We start from the raw sequence: 22,918 nt of genomic DNA, 5'->3' as shown, positions 1-22,918 counted from the left end.
AGACAAAGAAAGTGAATAAACAGAGCCACTGGCTTTAAGGGGTCAACTCTGTGAGGTGCTGAGCCCTCACCTCTTATGGACTTCAGCAAAAGCAGGGAGCACCCAGCACCTCTGAAGAACTACTCAAAATGGTCAGGACTGGCCCCTATAAAAGCATCCAGCAAAATTAAAACAATAATGTGGCACATAGGTGCCAGCTTCGTCCAGGCCCAGGGGTAGTCAACCCCCCACTTTGCCCCAGGCCCTGTCCCCATCTGCTCCCTTCCCCCAAGCTCCCACTCCACTCCACTCCACTCGACCCCAGGCCCCACCCTCACCCCCTCCCCACCCTTTCCCCCAAGTCCCCGCCCCGCCCCGCCTCTTCCTACACCTGCCCTGCCCAATTCCGCCTCCTTCCCTGAGCTCCCTGCTCCTCCCCCTTTCTCCCAGAGCCTCCTGCACACCGCAAAACAGCTGATCATGGTGGGTGGGAGATGCTGGGTGGGAGGGGGAGGAGTTGATCAGCAGGGGTCCCCGCCCCACCTCTTCCTACCCCTGCCCTGCCCAATTCCGCCTCCCCTTCCCTGAGCTCCCTGCTCCTCCCACTTCCTCCCAGAGCCTCCTGCACGCCACAAAACAGCTGATCATGGTGGGTGGGAGATGCTGGGTAGGAGGGGGAGGAGTTGATCAGCAGGGCCGCCGGCGGATGGGAGGCGCTGGAGGAAGCTGGTGCCAGTGGGTGCTGAGCACCTGTTAATTTTTTTCTGTGGGTGCTCCAGCCTACAAAACAGACACTGCATCACCCTAACTACACCGACATAAGCCTTATGCCTCTCACTGAGGTGGGGTTAGTATGTCGGTGTAGGAGGGCACTTACATTGGTGGGAGGAAGGCTGTAGTGTAGACACTGATATACTTAGGTCAACATGAGCTGCCTTATGTCGACCTAACAATGTAGTGTAGACCAGCCCCAAGTAGAGAATTCACCACCAATTTGAGGTTTGTGCCCTGGTTCTTAACAGTCTACCCTGAGGTTGGTACTTATGCTCTTGAGCCACTGCAGGACAGCTTGGCAAGGTCCATCTATGGCTATTAGCCAAGATGGTCAGAGATGCAACCCTATGCCCTGGCTGTCTCTAAACCTCTGACTGCCAGAAGCTGGGACTAGATGACAAGGGATAGATCACTCATTATTGCCCTGTTCATTTGATCTGAAGCATCTGTCACTGGCCACTGTTGGAAGAGAGGATACTGGGCTAGGTGGACCGTTGGTCTCACCCAGTATGGACATTCTTATGTTCTTACGCATGAGTATAACTGAGGATGGAATTGAACCAACTGGATTTAAGCTGATATACAAGGTGCTATTGAGGGACTATGTTAAAACATGAACTATTCTAATCAAATTATTAAAATCAAGTAGGTCACCACATTACAAAATATAGGCCCAATCCTGCTTCCAATGAAGCCAAAGGCAGAGCCCTGACTGACTTCAGTACGAGCAGCATTGGACCCATGTATAGGGTCATTTTTAATGAGAATTGATGACAGGCTAATCACTAATGGATAACACAATTTTATTACTAATTAAAATATTTATTAATCTCTGGTCAACAATATTAGGAGAGTGTCAAGCAATCATATCAAATTGTGGAAGTCAGCATTGTTGATGAGGGTCTCAGTTCATTACAGTGAAAAACTCCCCGTTCCGATTTAATTTTCCCAAAGGAAAACTTAGCTGTTATTAATCTAACCTTCTGATTATGCTATCGCTGCAGGAAAGTCCAGCTGAGCAATCAAATGACGGAGCATTTAACTGGTGGAATTCATGCACAGCAAATGATTTCTAACAAGCTTAAGTACTTTCTTTTCCCCATTCACTTATTTTGGTGAAGATACTGACCACAGCCCCTTGATGCGGACTATTCATTTCTCATTAGTGGGACCACATACTGAATCTATGTTGGGCAAGTGTAGGGTGTGTAGAGACCTCTTAGCAAGGGGGTTCTCTGTCTGTTCCCTCTTCATTGATCCTGGCACAAAAAAGGGGCAAGAGACATACATAAGAGGAGTGTAGCAGCATGCAATGCTACTGTTCTCAGGTAAGAGCCTGGCAGCCTTGACTTCAGGAGAGAGGCTTCCTTTGCCTGGAACATTAGTTTCTCACAGCAGGGGACTCCTACCTCAATCAGATTCTCCCTGGAAAAGTGAGGGAGACTAAATGGAATAGTTAATTGGGAATACCATACCATAGTCTCTCTTTACACGACAACCATACCTGTGCCAGCAAGCAACTTTGTGACATAGTTGGGGCGTCTGCCATGGGTTTTTGTTTGCAGTGTAGAGGGTCCTACATGGTTATAGATTGTGTTACAGCATTACAGTCTCCATCATTACCTGGGATGTCATCCAGCTACCGGGACAACCCTGTCAGACAACCACACACTGGCACAAGGAGACTTGTAGAATAGCTCAGACCAGAGAAACAGCTTCACTATTTTTTTTGTTCAGTTTGTGTCTCCTCAAGAGAAGGAGCAGGGTCTGAGGAGTTGGGGGATTGTTAGAAGAGATAGAGCCTGATTCATTATTGCCCTGCATCTGGTGTAGTTATTTCCACCAGTGCAAAGTGAGTGCATGGAGTGTGTGAAATGCAACCGTTCTGATTTGGTAGTATTTTATGCCCACTTTGCATTGGTGGGAATAACTACATACAGTGCAGGGCAAGGTGAATAAGGCTCATTGACAGCTGAGTTCCTCTCTGGTCAGCCTCCAAAGCAGGGGCAGATACATTTCAGAACAGATGCTGACTCTGATTGTTACGTCCTGTTGACTAAATAAAGCTACCTGTTTTAATCTAGCTATTATTTAAGTGTTTCAGTTAATTCCTGGAGAGGCTTCAGAGCAGAATCTTCGCCTCTATGTCTAGGGAGCTCAGACCACTAGTACAGGATTTCCAGCCTTACAAAGTTTTAGCATCATTTACATGCAGCATGTGATGTTACATTACTCACTTACATCTGTGCCAGCCACTGAGATTGTTACCTGGTTCACCTGTCCTCATTGATAAAAGAAATAAAATTCGGCCAACCAGAAGCCATTGTCCTCTTATGGCTCAGATGTTCTCTGATTGGCTGAGATACACAATCACTTTGTTCTCCTGAATGCACCAGCAGGGCAGTCATGGTACTGTATAGTGAGAAGTTATTACTTTCCTGTGCTAACATTCATTTATTCATTCTAGAGCTATCATTTGATAAAACGGAAATCAAATCATTGTAGCAGAACATTTCTACAGGAGCAATGCCTCTTGCTTTGGAGATTAATGTGCCTATTCTGTGGTACAGAAAGGAATTATTATCCTGTGATAACATGCAGTTGCCTTGACATTAGCTGTCAATTAACCATAAGAATTTAATGTAAATTCTTAAGTATCCTGTCTGAACACAGCTCACTTGAAACATACTTTGTAATGTCAAAGTCTTGGCACGTAAAACATTTTTCATATACAATGCACAGTACCTTTAAACTGCCGACAACACCACCCACCAACAGATATAAGGGAATTAGTGGTTGAAGTGGGCAGTCTTCCAAAAACTTCATTCCTGAGTACCAAAAATATAATATAGTTTATTACCTTAAGTGGCCAAAATGCCAGTATATGCTTTACAGAAAAAAATAAAGATGCAGTAAGTGCAGTGTGGTGCTTACACATAAGCTTCTGGTCCAATTAACATGAAGGTCCGTGGGACAGAATTAAATGGGCTTTGCATCAGACACAACACAAATGAGGATAATGAACAAACAAAAAGGCAGGGAAGGGAAGAAATAGAACAAAGGTCACAATATCAAGATTATGGGGTTACTCATTTGAGCCAGGTGCATGTTTTTGTGGCTCTGCTCATCTTTTTTTAAGTGTATTATTAAATATAGAGGTGGTCAGAAAAATTCAATTTCAACAAACTTCGGATGGACCCTATGCTGTTTCCTGCCAGATCGTCTGTCCAGCTCCTCAGCAGCCTGTGAATCAAGACTCTCAGACCTTGGAAGCACTCCCAGGGCTCCACTGGAGTCTGGACAAAGCGCGGGAAATGTGCTGTCAGGAACAATCCTGCATGGTCAGGGAGATGGACTCTGATCAAAAGGGTCATTCCATCTCTAACTTTGCTTTTTGGAATTTTTCATTCCTACTTGTTAAAATTTGAAAGTAGATAAATAACCAAGTGGTTGAAAAGATCTCAAATTTGTATAGGTAGGAATTATTGGCTGTTCTTCATGAATATTGATCTGCACTATTATTTGCATAGCTACAGATCTGTTAATATTAGATAAATATCTAGAAATTCTCTCTTTGACTAGGGCCAAAATGATTGGATGTACATCAATAGTTGGATCAATAGAAATCAAGTCATTGTGAGAGATCATTGGAACAGAATGTTATCAGAGAATTTGAGTCCCTTGCTTGGATAATAAATGTCTGCATTTTGCCTTGACATTTAATTTGCCTTAAAATGCCTTTGCAGATCTGTAGCTGTCGGGAACCATTATCCTGTGACAACGCTGTGACAACACTGACAGTCTCTCTTAATTTCAGCAAGTCATGAAAAAAGGAATCTGTGTCTGATGTGGGAAGTTACCCCCAGCTCTAGGCTAATCGCACAGAATAAATGCCACATTTTCACTTTGAAGTTTCATACATTAAAATCTATTACTAGAAGGGGGTATTAAAAACAAAAGGTCAGATTCTAGCCCCCACTCCATTTTTGAAGGCTGGCTGCCAATGTGTAAATTATGCCATGGTGTAAATGACACCTCCCTGCGCTAGCCTGGGTCCCTGCAGCCCTGTCACATTTACCCCACCACCACTCTCCCTTGGGGGTAGGCAACAGTTTTAGGTGATGGCCAGGTCTATATAGGAGCTCAGGATAAGTTTTTAAGATAGGCTGAATCAATGCATCTCCTGATTGTCTGGGACATATAGTCTCTGCAGTAGCACAGCCCAATTTTGGGCTGTGCTGATACCCAGTGGGCATAGAGCTGAGGCCAGGGGCAGCATAGACCCTTGGCTGGATCTGGTTCATAGGTTATGGCTACACTGGAGCTGGCAGTGTAATTTCCAGCTTGGGTACACAGATCCGGGCTAGCTCTAATCGAGCTACCATGCTAAAACTAGAAGTGTAGCCATGGTGGCGCAAGAAGTGGGACGGGCCAGTTGCCCAAGCACAATCCCATCTGAGACTCTATGCGCATACTCGGGGGGAGGCTTAGCCCCTCTCACAACCATGGCTACATTTCTGTTTTTAGCGTACTAGCAGAGCTACAGTGGGCAAGTCTACCCGAGCTGAAAATCACACCTCCAGTGCAGACACACCCAGAGTGAAAGGCAATAACGTTTAATGGCACCATCATCTTAACCAGAAGAAGATCCTCACTGCTCTAACCATGCCCTTGCCTCCAATTGATTCTGTTAGCTACTGATGGCATCAAGACTCCATGACAGAGCCTTGGTGCTGGAACCTCTGGTAGCTGAAGCAGCAATCAAGTCTAAATAAACTCATAGACAAATACGGGTGTGCAGGGATAACTAAACCTGAGAGCATAGATCAGTAACTTAAAGGTAAAACAACATTACAGGAATGTGGTAATTACCCCCAAAATAATTAGTACAAACCCAGGAAACCCAGAGTTATGATGAAACTCAAAGAAATCCAGACAGCTTAAGAACAGAAATGCACAACTGAGGCATCCAAACAATGCAAACCCTGCCCTGTACTGATGCATGGCAGTTGCTCCTGGGGGTGGACGGGACAGGGGGCGCCGTCTTGCGCTGCCCTCACCTGTGGTTACCACCCCCAAAGCTCCCATTGGCTGTGGTTCCCCGTTCCTGGCCAATGGGAGCTGCGGGGGGCAGTGCCTGCAGGTGAAGACAGTGCACGGAGCCCTCTGCCTCTCCGCGCTCCCCGGGGCTGCAGGGACATGGTGCCGGCCGCTTCTGAGAGTGGTGCGGGGCCAGGACAGGCAAGGAGCCTACCTTATCCCTGCTGCACCGCAGGGCTGGCAATCCTGCAGGCTGGATTGAAAGCACTCATGGGCCGGATCCATCCCGCGGGCTGTAGTTTGCCCTCCCCTGCAATAGCCATACAGCTACGATCAGTGCGTTTAGTATATGTTCCCAGATTAGATTAAATTGACTTTTGAAGACACTTTTTCTTTCCCTTGTGGTATCACTAAAAGATTGAATTAAGGTGCCTGAATTGTGCATTTCTATAGCTGCATTCAGTACTCTGAGAGTGAGTACTGTAATTTTGGGAAGGAAATGATGCCTTGTTCATGCATAACATAGCTATTGCCCTGGCTTCATAGACCCTCACTCCTGTAGTATCTGAGCCCCTCACATTCACTACAGGGTTTTATCCTCATCACTCTCCTGTGAGGTAGGGAAGCACTATCTCTATTTTACAAATGGGGAACTGAGCTGCAGGGTAGACTAAGAAACTTGTTCATAGTCACACAGGATGTTGTGGTAGAACCAGGAACTGAATCCAGGTTTCTTATATCTCAGTCTAGTGTGCTATCCACTAGGCCATTCTTCCTACTTGAGTCCCTGCTTTAAGTGAAAACTCAACTTAACTTTAACTATGGAGCCTTGACAAGCCCCTCCAGAATAAGCTTGTTTCTTGTTATGACAGACTTTCCCCTTCTTCCATCCTGACTCCAAAGAAGGCAGGCTGGTGAGACAATGAAGGTAGAGAATGAGGATCTTTCAGATTTGGTTTCCAGCTGACAGGGTCTGTCCCTACTTGTGGGAGACTAAATCCATATTGTACATTCAAGAAAAAAAATCAGAACAGGTCCTCATTGAACTCTCTAAGTCTGGGGATGGACCTGCAACCAATAGTCTCCTTGTTTAAAATAGACCAAGAAGCAAGAGTCTGAAAGAAGGTATTGGAGCACTCATACTTCTCAGTGTTCATAAAAGTACTTTAATTGTGAAATTATTCCTATAGTGCAACCAAACCACCGTAGGAAAGAGCAACATTCACTTTTTTGTTTGTTTAGTTTGTAGTAAGACCTGAGTCCAGCCATACCCAGCCTTCTTTATACTTAGAGGCATGTGAATTGTGTTTGAAATGAATATTTTTTCAACTGCAGTGGATCAGAAAGAGCAGTTTACTCTTCTGGCTGTTTGGAGGTGAATTCATATATTGGACATATACCGTACAATGCTCTCTATTTTGTTCACAAGCAATTCAATGACTTGCACAATGTCTTTTATTCAGGATACAAGTTCTGGGTGAAAGTGCCTTTGTACCTATTTCTTGCTATTTATTATCAGTATTAGTATTATTTTAGCACTTATTTGGTGCTTTTCATCTTCAACTCAGGTTCCAATAACTGGGCCAAATCCTGCTTAAGTCATATGAATAATCCCATTGGAGTCAACAGGATTGCCAAATGGGTAAGGTCAGAAGTATTTTGCCATTAATTAAGTTTTCTGACACTGCTGTGAGGTAGATAAGAAAATTAAAAGAGCCACATTTCATACATGGAGAAATTTAGGAAAAGAGGTTAGATGGTTTGTCCAAAACTACAGAAGGAGTCGTTGTCAGAACTGGGATTAGAAGGCCAGAATTCCTGATTCCCCATATAAATGGCTGCTGTAGTCGTGCATCTGAAGCCTGGATATCACCCCAGAAGCTTACAGAGTGAAAAATAATAGTGGAAGGGATGGAGTTTATCATTATGAGTCTGACTGTCCCATTCAGTGTGCTTTTCCCACATAACTCTGCCAACCTGCTTTGACAATGACCGGCATACCCCATGCCAGCTCAAGGAATCGCCGAAGCAGATATCAACAACCATAGCAAGCTCTGTGGTGGTTTTATGATGTGGACAAACAGATGTAGTGACAAGGATGTAGTGTATGACGTGGACAACCATATTTGGTGACATCACTAAAGTCAGGTACACTTGTCAGATTCAAAGTAATCTTTTCACAGGTGGCATTGCTATATGACTATATAGTACCACCAAGCTCCTCTCTTGAAACGTCTTTGATAGCCAGCTTACCTGTAAAAGTCATGGACAGTGGTAAAGCAAGGAAAGCAAGAAGCCCAAAAATAAAGCATGCTGTAAAGAAACAAGAATGGTGGGTTATTCATCTGGCAGTATTTCAAAAGATACCACATCCTGTTTAATATGTCCCCTTGCACCACGTGTGTGGACAAGGAGTGTCCATAATCCAATGCAATGAGAGCTTCATTTGGATTGAGTGGAATCGGTGATGACTGGGTTGTGGTGTAATTCATCTGCTGACACTGAATTTTACAGTGACACGTAAAGTGCTCACTACCTTGGAGCAGCCAGTGATAGCCTATTCCCCATGGGCCTGGATTCCTTTCGCTGAGCTCTGCGGGCTGCAGAGCAGGCACCATACCAGCACTGGGGGTGGCTTCATCATCTTCTGCAAAAGTCAAGCATTCATTTTCAAAATATTACATTCCTAGCCTTTGCAATGGCAACAAACATTTTCAACATGCATCCCAATGCAGCAGTGTCTGCCTATCTGTGCAAGACATCAGAAACAATTGCAGCAAGATAAGTGTGATCTCTCCCTATTCTTATCAATAGGGGTCAACTCTGCAGCCTAATGATGGGCATTCAGCATTGTTAAAGTGAAATTCTGCTCTGCAAAGTAACTGTAAAAATGCTGTTATGGAGTTCCAAGGGTTACATGTTGCTCAGGTTGCAAATAGATCCCAGTGGTGAGTAAGAGCACTAAAAGAACACAGAGGTGGCTCGAAGGATAGAAAAAGGCCATTGAGAAGAAAGGCAGTATGATGTTCCTTTGGAGGTCCAAGTTTGCCAAATTTGAACCTTGAAGTATACATTCACGAGTTGGTTTGGGACCAGCCCCACACAAAGCAAACTGTCAAGGTTCCTCCCCCACTCTGAACTCTAGGGTACAGATGTGGGGACCTGCATGAAAAACCTCCTAAGCTTATCTTTACCAGCTTAGGTCAAAACTTCCCCAAGGTACAAAATATTACACCCGTTATCCTTGGAATGGCCGCTACCACCACCAAACAATTACTGGTTACTGGGGAAGAGCTGTTTGGACGCGTCTGTCCCCCCAAAATACTTCCCAAAACCTTGCACCCCACTTCCTGGACAAGGTTTGGTAAAAAGCCTCACCAAGTTGCCTAGGTGACTACAGACCCAGACCCTTGGATCTTAAGAACAATGAACAATCCTCCCAACACTTGCACCCCCCCTTTCCTGGGAAATGTTGGATAAAAAGCCTCACCAATTTGCATAGGTGACCACAGACCCAAACCCTTGGATCTGAGAACAATGAAAAAGCATTCAGTTTTTACAAGAAGACTTTTAATAAAAAATAGAAGTAAATAGAAATAAAGAAATCCCCCCTGTAAAATCAGGATGGTAGATATCTTACAGGGTAATTAGATTCAAAAACATAGAGAACCCCTCTAGGCAAAACCTTAAGTTACAAAAAAGATATACAGACAGAAATAGTTATTCTATTCAGCACAATTCTTTTCTCAGCCATTTAAAGAAATCATAATCTAACACATACCTAGCTAGATTACTTACTAAAAGTTCTAAGACTCCATTCCTGTTCTGTCTCTGGCAAGAGCAGCACACAGACAGACACAAACCCTTTGTTTGTCTCCCTCCTCCCAGCTTTTGAAAGTATCTTGTCTCCTCATTGGTCATTTTGGTCAGGTGCCAGCGAGGTTACCTTTAGCTTCTTAACCCTTTACAGGTGAGAGGAGCTTTCCCCTGGCCAGGAGGGATTTCAAAGGGGTTTACCCTTCCCTTTATATTTATGACACGCCCCCCAAATCTCAGCTAGGGTGAAACACTGGCTGGGATTTCTTCCTGGAGCTCTAGGAAAACCGAGTCAATAAGACACATGCATCTCTAAATATACTACCAAGTACATAAAGACTAACAATATTTTCCACATCTCAAGGACGATTTTAACCAGTTGATTCTGGGAAACTTTCACGGGAGAGTGCATCAGCCACTTTGTTAGAAGCTCCTGAGATGTGTTGGATGTCGAAATCAAAATCTTGGAGAGCTAAACTCCATCGAAGAAGTTTTTTGTTAGTTTCTTTGACGGTGTGAAGCCACTTCAGTGCAACATGGTCGGTTTGCAGGTGGAAACGCCGTCCCCAAACATATGGGCGTAGCTTTTCCAGAGCGTAGACAATGGCATAACATTCTTTTTCAGTGACTGACCAGTTGCTTTCCCTCTCAGACAGTTTTTTGCTGAGAAACACTACAGGGTGGAATTCTTGATCAGGTCCTTTCTGCATTAAAACTGCTCCCACACCACGCTCGGACGCATCTGTGGTTACTAGGAACGGTTTGTCAAAGTCTGGGGCCCTTAGTACAGGGTCAGACATGAGTGTCGCCTTAAGCTTGTTAAAGGCCTTCTGACACTTTCCGGTCCACTGAACAGCCTTTGGCTGTTTCTTTTTGGTTAGGTCTGTCAGTGGGGCAGCGATTTGGCTGTAGTGCGGTACAAATCGTCTGTAATAACCGGCCAAGCCTAAGAAGGATTGAACCTGTTTCTTTGACTTTGGGACAGGCCACTTTTGGATAGCATCCACTTTGGCCTGTAGGGGGCTGATAGTTCCTTGACCCACCTGGTGTCCAAGGTAAGTCACTCTGTTTAGGCCTATTTGACACTTCTTAGCCTTAACAGTTAGTCCTGCCTCCCTTATGCGCTCAAGGACTTTTTGTAGATGTTCCAGGTGGTCTGCCCAGGAATCCGAAAATATGGCCACATCGTCAAGGTAGGCGACTGCATATTCTCCTAATCCCGCTAGGAGACCATCTACAAGTCTTTGGAAAGTGGCGGGTGCATTCCGCAGCCCGAAAGGGAGTACATTAAATTCATACAGCCCGAGATGTGTGATGAAGGCTGACCTTTCCTTGGCAGATTCATCTAGCGGTACCTGCCAGTACCCCTTGGTTAAGTCCAAGGTAGAGATGAACTGGGCCCGTCCCAGTTTCTCTAATAGTTCATCTGTGCGTGGCATGGGATAGTTGTCTGGGCGAGTTACAGCATTTAGCTTACGGTAGTCCACGCAAAAACGTATTTCCCCATCTGGTTTGGGAACTAGAACCACTGGAGATGCCCATGCACTTTCAGAGGGGCGGATTACACCCATCTGTAACATATCCTGGATCTCCCGTTCTATAGCAGTTTTAGCTTGAGGAGACACCCGGTAAGGTTGGACCCTAATTGGGTGAGCATTACCTGTGTCAATGGAGTGGTATGCCCGTTCAGTCAGTCCTGGGGTGGCTGAGAACGTTGGCGCGTAGCTAGTGCACAGCTCCTGGATCTGCTGTCGCTGCATACGCCCAAGGGTCATGGAGAGGTTCACCTCTTCCACACCACCAGCACATTTCCCTTCGAAGTAAACACCTTCAGGCCACTCAGCGTCGTCTCCTCCCTGGGCTGTAAACTGACAAACCTTTAATTCTCTGGAGTAAAAGGGCTTTAGAGAATTAATATGGTACACCTTAGGCTTTCGGTTGGAGGTGGGGAATGCTATGAGATAATTAACAGCTCCCAGGCGCTCCTGGACCGTGAATGGCCCTTCCCACGATGCTTCCATTTTATGGGCCTGGAGCGCCTTTAAGACCATGACCTGGTCTCCTACTTTGAAGGAACGCTCTCTGGCATGTTTATCATACCAGGCTTTTTGCTCTTTTTGAGCATCCTGTAAGTTTTCTCTAGCAAGGGCTAAAGAGGTTCGGAGGGTGTTTTGTAGGTTGGTTACAAAGTCCAGAATGTTAGTTCCTGGAGAAGGTGTAAATCCCTCCCATTGCTGCTTCACCAACTGCAATGGCCCCTTAACCTCACGGCCATATACAAGTTCAAATGGGGAAAACCCTAAACTGGGATGTGGTACAGCTCTGTAGGCAAAGAGCAACTGCTGCAACACTAGGTCCCAATCATTGGAGTGCTCATTTACAAATTTACGTATCATGGCCCCCAAAGTTCCATTAAACTTCTCCACCATGCCATTTGTTTGATGGTGGTAAGGAGTGGCAACCAAGTGATTTACCCCATGAGCTTCCCAAAGGTTTTTCATAGTTCCTGCCAGGAAATTAGTCCCTGCATCTGTGAGGATGTCGGAGGGCCAACCTACCCTGGCAAAAATGTCTGCTAGTGCCTGGCACACACTTATAGCCCTGGTGTTGCTCAGAGCTACTGCTTCCGGCCATCGGGTGGCAAAATCCATGAAAGTCAGTATGTACTGCTTTCCTCTGGGTGTCTTTTTCGGAAAAGGACCCAGAATATCCACAGCTACTCGCTGAAATGGAACTTCAATGATGGGGAGTGGCTGGAGAGGGGCTTTGACCTGGTCTTGGGGTTTTCCCACTCTTTGGCACACCTCACAAGACTGGACATAGGTAGAAACATCCTTGCCCATTCCCTCCCAGTGGAATGACCCCCCCAAACGGTCTTTGGTCCTGTTCACCCCAGCATGGCCACTAGGGTGATCATGGGCTAAGCTCAAGAGCTTGGCCCGGTATTTAGTTGGAACTACCAACTGTCTCTGAGGATGCCAGTCTTCCTGGTGTCCACCAGAAAGAGTTTCCTTGTATAAAAGTCCTCTTTCTACAACAAACCTGGATCGATTAGAAGAGCTGAGAGGCGGTGGGTTGCTCCGTGCCGCCGTCCAAGCTCTCTGGAGGCTTTCATCTGCTTCCTGTTCGGTCTGGAACTGTTCCCTTGATGCTGGAGACATCAGTTCCTCATGGGATTGTGGACCTAGGCTTGGTCCCTCTGGAAGCGATATAGGGGATGGAGCTGTTTCTGTTGACTGTGAACTGCTCTCCGCTGGTGCACTATGTTGGGATTCAGGCTCCGGCTGAGCCTCTTGTGTAGGGTTATCGGCTGCTGCCAGTTCAGGTTCGGTGGGGCCTTCTGGTGTTGAGGTTGCAAGTACTGGATTCAGTGCTGACACGGGGTCTGGTGTTGGTTGTTCGGCTGGTTCCGGTTCTAGGACTGGTTCCGTCTGGGTCTCTGGGACTGGATCCACTACTGCTGTTGCAGACATTGGCCTGGGGTCCGGGTCCATCACCTCTGACTGGGTCCTGATAGAAGTTTCCGGAACAGAGCTAGGCCTCACGGCTTGTTTAGCCTGGCTGCGGGTGACCATTCCCACCCTCTTGGCCTGCTTCACATGATTGGCCAAGTCCTCCCCCAACAGCATGGGGATGGGATAATCATCATAGACTGCAAAAGTCCACATTCCTGACCAGCCCTTGTACTGGACAGGTAACTTGGCTGTAGGCAAATTGAAAGAGTTGGACTTGAAGGGTTGAATTGTCACTTGGATCTCTGGGTTGATTAAATTGGGGTCCACTAAGGAAGCATGGATAGCTGACACTTGTGCTCCGGTGTCCCTCCACGCGGTGACCTTCTTCCCGCCCACACTCACAGTTTCCCTCCGCTCCAAGGGTATCTGGGAGGTATCTGGGCCTGTGGACCTCTGGTGTGATTCCGGTGCAATGAACTGTAATCTGTTGGGGTTCTTGGGGCAGTTGGCCTTTACATGCCCCAGCTCGTTACATTTAAAACATCGTCCAGCTGACGGGTCACTGGGGCGAGGAGGGCTGCTGGAGAACGGGGTGGTGGGACGATAAGGGGTCTGGAGGGTTCTTTGGGAGGTAGGTGGGGCTTTGGGCGGCCCCCGGTAATAAGGTGTGGTCTGGGGTGGTCCCTTCTGGTCTCCGCTCCAACTGCGACCAGTTTTCTTCTTCTCTGCCACCTCCACCCATCTGGCTCCAATCTCTCCTGCCTCAATTACAGTTTTGGGTTTCCCATCTAGGATGTATCTTTCTATTTCCTCAGGAACACCCTCTAAGAATTGTTCCATTTGCATTAGGAAGGGCAAATTTACTGGAGATTCAACACTTGCTCCTGATATCCAGGCATCCCAATGTTTCACAATGTGGTAGGCATGTCGGGTAAATGACATGTCTGGTTTCCACCTTAGGGCTCTGAACCTCCGACGAGACTGCTCGGGTGTTATCCCCATTCTGACTCTCGCCTTGGATTTAAACAGTTCATACTTGTTCATGTGTTCTTTAGGCATTTCAGCTGCCACCTCAGCTAAGGGTCCACTGAGCTGCGGCCTCAGCTCTACCATGTATTGGTCAGCAGAGATGTTGTACCCAAGGCAGGCCCTTTCGAAGTTTTCTAGGAAGGCCTCAGTATCATCGCCTGCCTTGTAGGTGGGGAACTTTCTGGGATGGGAAGTGGTACTTGGAGAAGGATTACTAGGGTTTGTTGGGATATTCTGCTGAGCCTTTATCTTCTCCATCTCCTCCACATACTTCCTCTCTTTTTCCTTCTCCTCCAGTTCTTTGTCCCTTGCTTCCATAGCTCTCCTGTGAGCAGCCGCTTGGTGTTGTTCTGCTTCTCTCGCTGTCTCCCTTTCTTGTTCCTTCTTCAGCCGCATGAGTTCTATCTGTCTTTCATGTTCCCTTTGTTTTTCCTCAGCCTGAAATTTGGCTAATTCCAGCTGTAGTCGAGCTGAGGATTTGGTCATTCTAACCTCTCTGTTTTTAACTAACTTTACCCCCGAGGTTTAGAAATAAACAAACAAAACTTGGCTGTAAAATTTTGCTGTGCTGGAATAGAATACCTATTCTCTGATAGTGATTGTCAGCCTACAGAAAAAGACAATTCCCTTGTCTCTGCTCTGGGCCCAATTTAAAGCAAAAAACCTCCAACTGCTTGGAAACCTGCTTACCCAGCCCAAAGAAAAAGCAAATGGGTAGAACACACACCCCCTATTTACTTTTAGGAAGAAAAGAAAAAAAAAAAAAAACAATGGGTTGGAAGACTGTGAATTTCCCTGCAGGAGTTAAGTACCCTGCCTCCAGGCAAAAAAACCTGCAATTCACAAGATAATCCCCTTTTGTCTCTGCTTGGCCAAAGTTTCAAAGCTGCTTTCTGGACTTTCTTTCCAAAGAAAAAAAAATTTCCTTTTTAAAATCTGTATTTCTAGTTCAAAAAATCTCAACTGGATCTCAGATGATTTCAGGTTAATCCCACCACTGTGCCACCATGTCAAGGTTCCTCCCCCACTCTGAACTCTAGGGTACAGATGTGGGGACCTGCATGAAAAACCTCCTAAGCTTATCTTTACCAGCTTAGGTCAAAACTTCCCCAAGGTACAAAATATTACACCCGTTATCCTTGGAATGGCCGCTACCACCACCAAACAATTACTGGTTACTGGGGAAGAGCTGTTTGGACGCGTCTGTCCCCCCAAAATACTTCCCAAAACCTTGCACCCCACTTCCTGGACAAGGTTTGGTAAAAAGCCTCACCAAGTTGCCTAGGTGACTACAGACCCAGACCCTTGGATCTTAAGAACAATGAACAATCCTCCCAACACTTGCACCCCCCCTTTCCTGGGAAATGTTGGATAAAAAGCCTCACCAATTTGCATAGGTGACCACAGACCCAAACCCTTGGATCTGAGAACAATGAAAAAGCATTCAGTTTTTACAAGAAGACTTTTAATAAAAAATAGAAGTAAATAGAAATAAAGAAATCCCCCCTGTAAAATCAGGATGGTAGATATCTTACAGGGTAATTAGATTCAAAAACATAGAGAACCCCTCTAGGCAAAACCTTAAGTTACAAAAAAGATATACAGACAGAAATAGTTATTCTATTCAGCACAATTCTTTTCTCAGCCATTTAAAGAAATCATAATCTAACACTTACCTAGCTAGATTACTTACTAAAAGTTCTAAGACTCCATTCCTGTTCTGTCTCTGGCAAGAGCAGCACACAGACAGACACAAACCCTTTGTTTGTCTCCCTCCTCCCAGCTTTTGAAAGTATCTTGTCTCCTCATTGGTCATTTTGGTCAGGTGCCAGCGAGGTTACCTTTAGCTTCTTAACCCTTTACAGGTGAGAGGAGCTTTCCCCTGGCCAGGAGGGATTTCAAAGGGGTTTACCCTTCCCTTTATATTTATGACACAAACTGTAGGGCGTAGTCCCCAGGTAGCTTTGCACAGCTCAGCCCTGCTAGTTCGAACCCCCTCCTCATGTCTCAGTGCACAGGGAGGATGGAGCCCCAGCACCTTTAGCAGCTGCGCTGGCATGCATAGGTATTATATAGCATGTCCGATTCACAGACCTCAGCGTGCTTTCCAACTGAAGGTAAGAATTATTATCGCTATCTCACAGAAGGAGAAATGAAGACACAAAGGTGTAATAACAATCAAGAGCAGTAACAGATCTGGGAACAGAATGCAGCTCTCCTGACTCCTAGTCCTGGGCTCTAACCACTGGACAATGCTACCTCCCATACACTACGTTAACTTTATTAGCTGTGTACTGAGGTCTGAGCTCTTACACGTCACTCCTTCAGCCCCAAACATAGTGTATGTAACATATCCACTAGCTGAAGGTATTTCGAGATGAAGAAAGCACTTCTGTTTCTTCATCCCCCCTCCATTTTTTTTCTGCACCATCCTCTCTTTTTTTCTCAAACACGGCCCAGTGCAGAAATTCTCCCTGTGTGTCAGGTGTCTGCAAAGAGGCCTACACTTGGCTAAGCTCTTTCAAACAGCCTTTATAGACAGCCTCTCATTAAAACAATTTTGCACAGAATCTTGCACTTCACTGCATGCCAAGTTCTATACTAGGACCCTCTCACTGTTCCATTACCCAGATTATTATTCTAATGCACTGGAATGATTTTCATTAGAATTGGGTTGAATGCTAAATCATACCCATGAACACTACTAGTTGCCTAGGTAACCCCATTGACCTAATATTCCAGAGAGAACAGTTCAAGTGTTCGGTATTGAGTTAACTGTCTGGAGTTTAAAGTAAGTAAGTAGCATGACTAGTGTAGCAGAATGTAGGTCATCTCTCCCACTGCCATTTTCCCTGCCCAGCCCTCTCCTGCACTCACCACATGGGTGCAGAATAAAGAGGACCATATGAAGAAGAATCATGATTCTTAAATGTGCAATGGATATTCTCTATGATCAGTTCCAAAGAAAAACCGCTGGACTAGACTCCAGTATACTCTATAAATGGCTTGGCGGGGCACGTGTACGTGCACAACTGCACATCTGGCAGACAGGTGTTTGGTTTTGTATTTGCCTGCTTCCTATCCACTAGCCTGATTTTGGAGGAGGAAAGAGGCAGCAGGGACCACTCAGAGAAAAAGAAAGTTAATGAATTCTCTTCCCTAAGCAGTCACTGGGAATTTATTTCCTCATTATTGCCCCATTCAGCCTCATGCTCTGAGAGCTCACATTGGAGGTGCAGATGCACCCTCTGGGGATGTTTCCAGGTTCATGTTTAACAAAGTGAGACATTCAACAATTGACTATACAATTGGCAGGGTTCTGCAGCCAGTCACAAAACTTCACTAGCAGCACAAAAGATTGTTTTCCCTTATACTTGTGGAGTTTTCCTCTAATGGCACAGATAGATACTGGCTGTTTTGTCTAGGTTGTGCTGCCCCTGGCTGGACTTAGGACAAATCAGTGGAAAGTTAGGAACCTAAATACCTTTGTGGATCTGGGCTGAGCTGCCCAGGAAAATCTTTTTTTAACTGCAGTATGCAAAGGTAGCACAGACAGTGCCATGCTCCTAGAGCTGGGAACACCTCTGTTTTTACAACAGTTCATGGAAGTGAAATGGCAACATTTTTGTGTTGGTGTCCATATGTCCTCATACCTGGGAGAGAGAAACTCACCCTCTGGATCCGACCCCTCATAGCAAGTGGCAAGAAAAGGAAACTTGTGTTCTGGGAGCACACTCACTGGACGCCTGATTTTCCAAGGTTGGCCCAGAAGAAACTGTGTTCAGGGAACCCATACCTGGAACCTGGATAACTGGGTGGGGAGGTAGGTAGTCAAGAAAGCCCCTTACTCTGGGAATGTCTCATTGGATTGCAGGGAGGAGGAGAAGTTTGTTCCTATGTGTCTGGCCCAAAAGACAGCCCGTTAGTGGAGAAGGCCTTCTGTGTTTGGAAGTGGATGACTAGGAAGAGCTCATGCTCTGGGAGCCTGGAAGTGCAACTAGAAGGAAGCAGCTGGGTTAGGTTCTGCCCATTCTCTGAACTTTGTGTTCAACAGCAGAATCTGAACTGTGGGAGTGGATGCTGAATTCTCAGGCTCCACAGTGACTCTGTCTGTAGGCAGAGCGTAATGGAAGCTGGGGGAGACTAAGCCTCCCCAAACCTGTGCTAATACTCCCCAACACAGCCCCAGGGCCAGGCTGTGGCGGGGCTCAGAGCTCCTCCAGGGGGCCGGGGCTCGGGGAAGCTCAGGCTGGCATGCAGAGTGGCTTGGGCTGGCCAACTGGGCCCGGAGCTCCTCGGGCCCCAGAAGGTGAAAGTTGGGGCAGGGCCTTGAGTAGAAGGGGCAGGATAGGGGGCTAGCCTCCCCAAATGTGTGGTTCATGTGCCACCCATGACTCTGACCCTTTGTCTAGCAGAGTTACTAGTTTCTGATCTGTCTCCTGTTTGACTCTCTCCTTCTCTTCTGCCCTCTGATGATTTGAGATCTAAGCTGTTACTTTGTCCCTAGCATTGCCATTGTACCACCGCTCTCCATCCTGCCATTCCTCCCCTCTCCTCTCCTCCAGCACGCTTTTGCTGTCTCTAGTTACATGCTGAGGCTTAGGCTACACAGCTGACCCCTCTCTCTCATCCTGTGAAGAAAATGGGTTGCCGCAGAGTACTTACATGACACCAATTCATTTGTGGGCTCCTTAGCCTTTATTGTGTTACCATGATAGTTTCAAGAACATTTGAGGTTTCACATTATCTCAAGCCATTAGCGTTTACTTCTTTTAAAAAAAATCCAAAATACAGTGCTAAAATGACAAGCTAAATAATGGTTTGCTTCATGGTATGTGTCAGAATTTTCAAAAGTGGCTGAGGAGCACAGCCCATCCACCCACCTTTCTTAGATATCACGATGACATGCATGTAGTATAAGAACCCAGGTGGACTAGGTTATAAGCTGTCCCGTGTTTACCTGTCATGTTGCTGGCCATACTTTTACCATCACTCCTAAGTGCTGTTTGTTCGATAGTCTGCTGCCTGTTTTCATAGGAGTCTGCAGCAATCTGCTAAGAGATTGAAGGGATCCCCTTGACAGGACACCACCAACATCCAGATGAATTCCATAATTACCTAAGTGTTTTGCTATAGCACTATGAACTCATCAAATGTAACTGTGGAAAGTGGCAATGTAATGGGGCTTGGGTGCACAATGTGTAGATACCTGTATTAATATTTTATTGCTTCCCAGTAATTAAAACAATTCTCCAGAGCAAGGTTAGGGATTTAGAATGAAGATCTGAGATTGTTGGGTGGGAGTTGGTGTAAGAGTGTGTGCATGGTGTATGCGAGGCCGGGTCTACACTACAAAGTCAAGTTAACATAAGCCATCTTGCGTTGACCTAGCTGTACATATGTCTACACTTAAATTTGTCTCCCATCGTTGTAAACTCCTCATTACACTCATATCGTAATGCCACCTCCCCATTTGGCATTAAGCCATGGTTAACGTACAGAGGTCGATGCCACACAAATGTAGACACTGAGTTACTTGTGTTGACCCTAATAGTCCTCCAGCAGCTGTCCCACAGTTTCCCACACTGACCGCTCGGGTCACAATTGTGAACTTCGCTGCCCCTTAACAGCCACACAATTTTTTGAAATGCCTTTTCTTTATTGTTCATCTTGGTGACCACACCCAGCAGCTCTTCCCTGTCGTGTGCAACTTCCCAGCTGACCATGCCCGTTACACACGCTAGATGCACTCCGACTTGGAGAAGACAGGAGATATTGGCTCTCCGGCGCCTGTGGAGAGAGGAGGCTGTGCAAACACAGCTATGGACCAGCCATAGAAATGTGGACATCTATGAGAAGACTGCATTGAGGCGGCAGGGTAAGGTGTAGGACTGGAATCAGCAGCAGTGCCAAGTGAAAGCAAAGGAACTGTGGCAGGCATACTAGTGAGGCCAACAATCAATCCAGTGTTAAGCCACAGACCTGCTGCTTTTACAAAGAGCTGCATGCCAGACTTGGTAGAGATACGCCCTCACAACCACCACCACTCTGGATACCTTTGAGGAGCCCAAGTCACAGGCCCCTGCCATGAACAGCGAGGAGGAGGAGGATGGGGGACATGCAGCCAGGGATTCCAGCTATGCCACAAGGCAGGACCATTTCAGACTCCACTGCAGTCCAGACAGTCCTAGCAGTTGAGCACAGGCGAGCCTGAGGCAGGGGAAGGAACCTTGGGCATGTGTGTAAATTTATTTCCCATTACAGTGATGGCTCCTCCAACTCAGCAGGACGCAGCCCTCGACTTTTCATTAAGTTACTCCTACTAGACCAGGTGGCAGTACAACAAAGGGAGGTAGCGTTGTTATCTGCTTCACTTCCTCTGAAAAGTTAGGCCAGAGAGCCATGCAGAGCAGTTTGTTTAGGTACACAGAGATCCTCCTGAGAAATCTTGATGAAACTTTCATGGAAGTACTCTGCAATCCTCTCCTGAAGATTTCTAGGGATGGCAGCCTTATTTCTTCCTCTGAGGTAGGACACTTTCCCATGCCAGTCAGCGATAACTTCAGCTGGCTCCATTTCAGTACCCAGGCTAGCAGCATACAGGCCTGAGTGGCTTTGGGATGCCAGCAGCAGCTGTGCTCTCTGTGCCTATGAAGGTGATATCTCCCTCCTGAGGGTAACAATCACCACTGCCTGCGGAAAATGGTGCCAGTATTCAGTGCCAAGCACTCCGAGGCAGAAGCATCAATAAACATGTCTAGTATAAAGCTTTAGGGGGAGCAAGGGAAGGGAGTTCTGAATCTTAACTTTCGCTTTCCACAGCGGTACCTCTATGTATTTTGTCTGTAGCTGCTGCCTGCTGCTTTTTCAGCCTTGAGGGGTTCCCCCTCCACCTCCACAGAACACCGGAGCCAGATAAGGAGGAGAAAGAAGAGGACTCCAGATGACATGTTCCACAAGATCCTGCAAGCCAGTGCTGCATCAGACTGTGAGCAGAGGGCCTGAAGGATAAACACTGCAGACTGTATGGAGAAGGAAAGACCAAAGAAGAAAAAGGCCCAGGAAGAAAAAGAGAGGGAGATGCACTAGGACATAGTGAGGCTTCTCTGACAGCAAACACAGATGTTAGAGACTCTTATGAACCTACAGGTTCAGCAAACATGGGCTCACCTCCCTTTGCAGTACTCCAGTATAGCATCTCCATGCCCCCCCGCACACACACACATGCACACCCCCCTCAACATTGCACATGGCATCAGGGTCTGCATCCCTACCCCTACCACTCCACACCAGGGGACAGTAAGAACAACCACCACATCACATACACTGACCTGTAAGAGCCACAGTTAATGTATGTGTAGCTAAAATAGACTTGACTGTTCCTTCCTCTTCTTTAATTTCTGTTCCATAAATGTATTATGTATTTGCTTTTAACTGGGAACTGGGAGGTTAGGACCTGGGGGCAGAGAGAGAAGCCCCCGGGAGCTGGGGGGGCATAGAGGGCAGCTGGGACTAGGGGACACAGGGAGGAGCCCCTTGGGAGCTTGGGGACTGGGAGCTGCGGGGGCATGGAGAGGGATTTGGACCTGGGGGGCACAGGGAGGGCCCCCCCAGGAAGCTGGAGGGCTGGGACCTGAAGGCATGGGGGGCCCCCTGGGAGCTAGGGTGCAGGGTCAGGACTCCCCCAGACTTACTGGTCTCTTTGCCCTGCAGTTTTAGATCCCTTCCCACCCCCCACTTCCCCACACCTGGAAAAGGCCAGCAACTTCCAGCTCCCATTGGCCAGCTGAGAAGCCATGCTCACCTTCCATTGGGTGGCATCGCTTTCATTCAGGCTACCCCTGGAATGAGGAATGGCAGGGCTGGGACAGTCCCAGAGGGTGGCAGGGAAGAGCGTCCCAGCTTGCAGAGTGCAGAGGTGGAACTAGGAGCCAGGTTGGGAAACCAGGTTGGGCAGAGGGAAGGGGACTGCCACTCTGGAGCAGGGAGGCAGGTGCTGTTAAGCTCTTCTGATAGCCCTTGCGTCTGGCTGTTCAAACTCAGCAGACAGCTGTTCTGCCTCCACCCTGGCGTCCACTTTTCCCCCTTTGCTTCATAGATATTTTACAGGACACAGCAGGCAGCTATAACCATTGGGATATTTTTCTCACCAAGATCCAATCTTGTCAGTAAACAATGCGGGCATCCCTTCAATCTACCAAAAGCGCATTCAACTGTCATTCTGCATCTGCGGAGCCAGTATTTGAATCTTTCCTTGGTGCTGTTGCGCTGGCCAGTGTACGGCTTCATGAGCCAGGGGAGTAAGGGGTAGGCTGGGTCCCCCAGGATCACTATTGGCATTTCAACATCACCAGTAGTAATCCACAGTTGGGAAAGGAAGTCCTTGCTTGTAGATTTTTTAATAGTCCTGTGTTTTTAATGATGTGAGCGTCATGCACCTTCCCTGACCAGCCAACACTGACGGCAGTGAAACGTCTTCAGTGATCCACCAGTGCTTGCATAACCACAGGACAATAGCCGTTTCTCCTGCTGTACTCTGGGGCAAGATGGCCTGGTGCCAAAATAGGGATGTGTGCGCTCTCTATCACTCCACCACAGTTTAGGAAACCCATTGCTGCAAATCCATCCACTATGTTCTGCACATTACTGAGAGTCGCAGTCCTGCATAGCAGGAGATGATTAATGGCCCTGCTCACTTGTATGACAATGACAGTGGATTTTCCAACTCCAAAATGATTCCCCACTGACCGGTAGCAATCTGGCGTTGCAAGTTTCCGCAAGAGTGTGATCGCTATTCACTTCTTCACTGTCAGTGCTCCCTCTCA

At 46.8% G+C, this 22,918-nt stretch overlaps 1 protein-coding gene across 4 annotated transcripts in view; it reads right to left on the bottom strand.

Annotated features, from left to right (window-relative positions):
* TMEM272 (transmembrane protein 272) overlaps positions 1 to 22,918 on the bottom strand; it is a 42,548-nt gene that overhangs the window by 5,408 nt on the left and 14,222 nt on the right. For 2 of the 4 annotated variants that reach the window (XM_048848887.2, XM_048848878.2), the window contains 3 exons: positions 8,330 to 8,440; positions 8,047 to 8,106; positions 3,499 to 3,581 (listed from right to left, as the gene is read on the bottom strand). In XM_048848887.2, the coding sequence (XP_048704844.1) occupies positions 3,499 to 3,581; positions 8,047 to 8,106; positions 8,330 to 8,440 (254 nt within the window). Of the gene's footprint in view, positions 1 to 70; positions 215 to 3,498; positions 3,582 to 8,046; positions 8,107 to 8,329; positions 8,441 to 22,918 lie in introns of those variants that run through there. The other 2 variants (XM_048848897.2, XM_048848907.2) reach the window with 2 other exon arrangements.

Source organism: Caretta caretta, chromosome 1 (genome assembly GCF_965140235.1).
Source record: "Caretta caretta isolate rCarCar2 chromosome 1, rCarCar1.hap1, whole genome shotgun sequence".
In the NCBI taxonomy this organism is placed as follows: Eukaryota; Metazoa; Chordata; order Testudines; family Cheloniidae; genus Caretta; species Caretta caretta.
The sequence above is the reverse complement of the archived record's forward strand: the minus strand, read 5'-3'. Positions and strand labels throughout refer to the sequence as shown.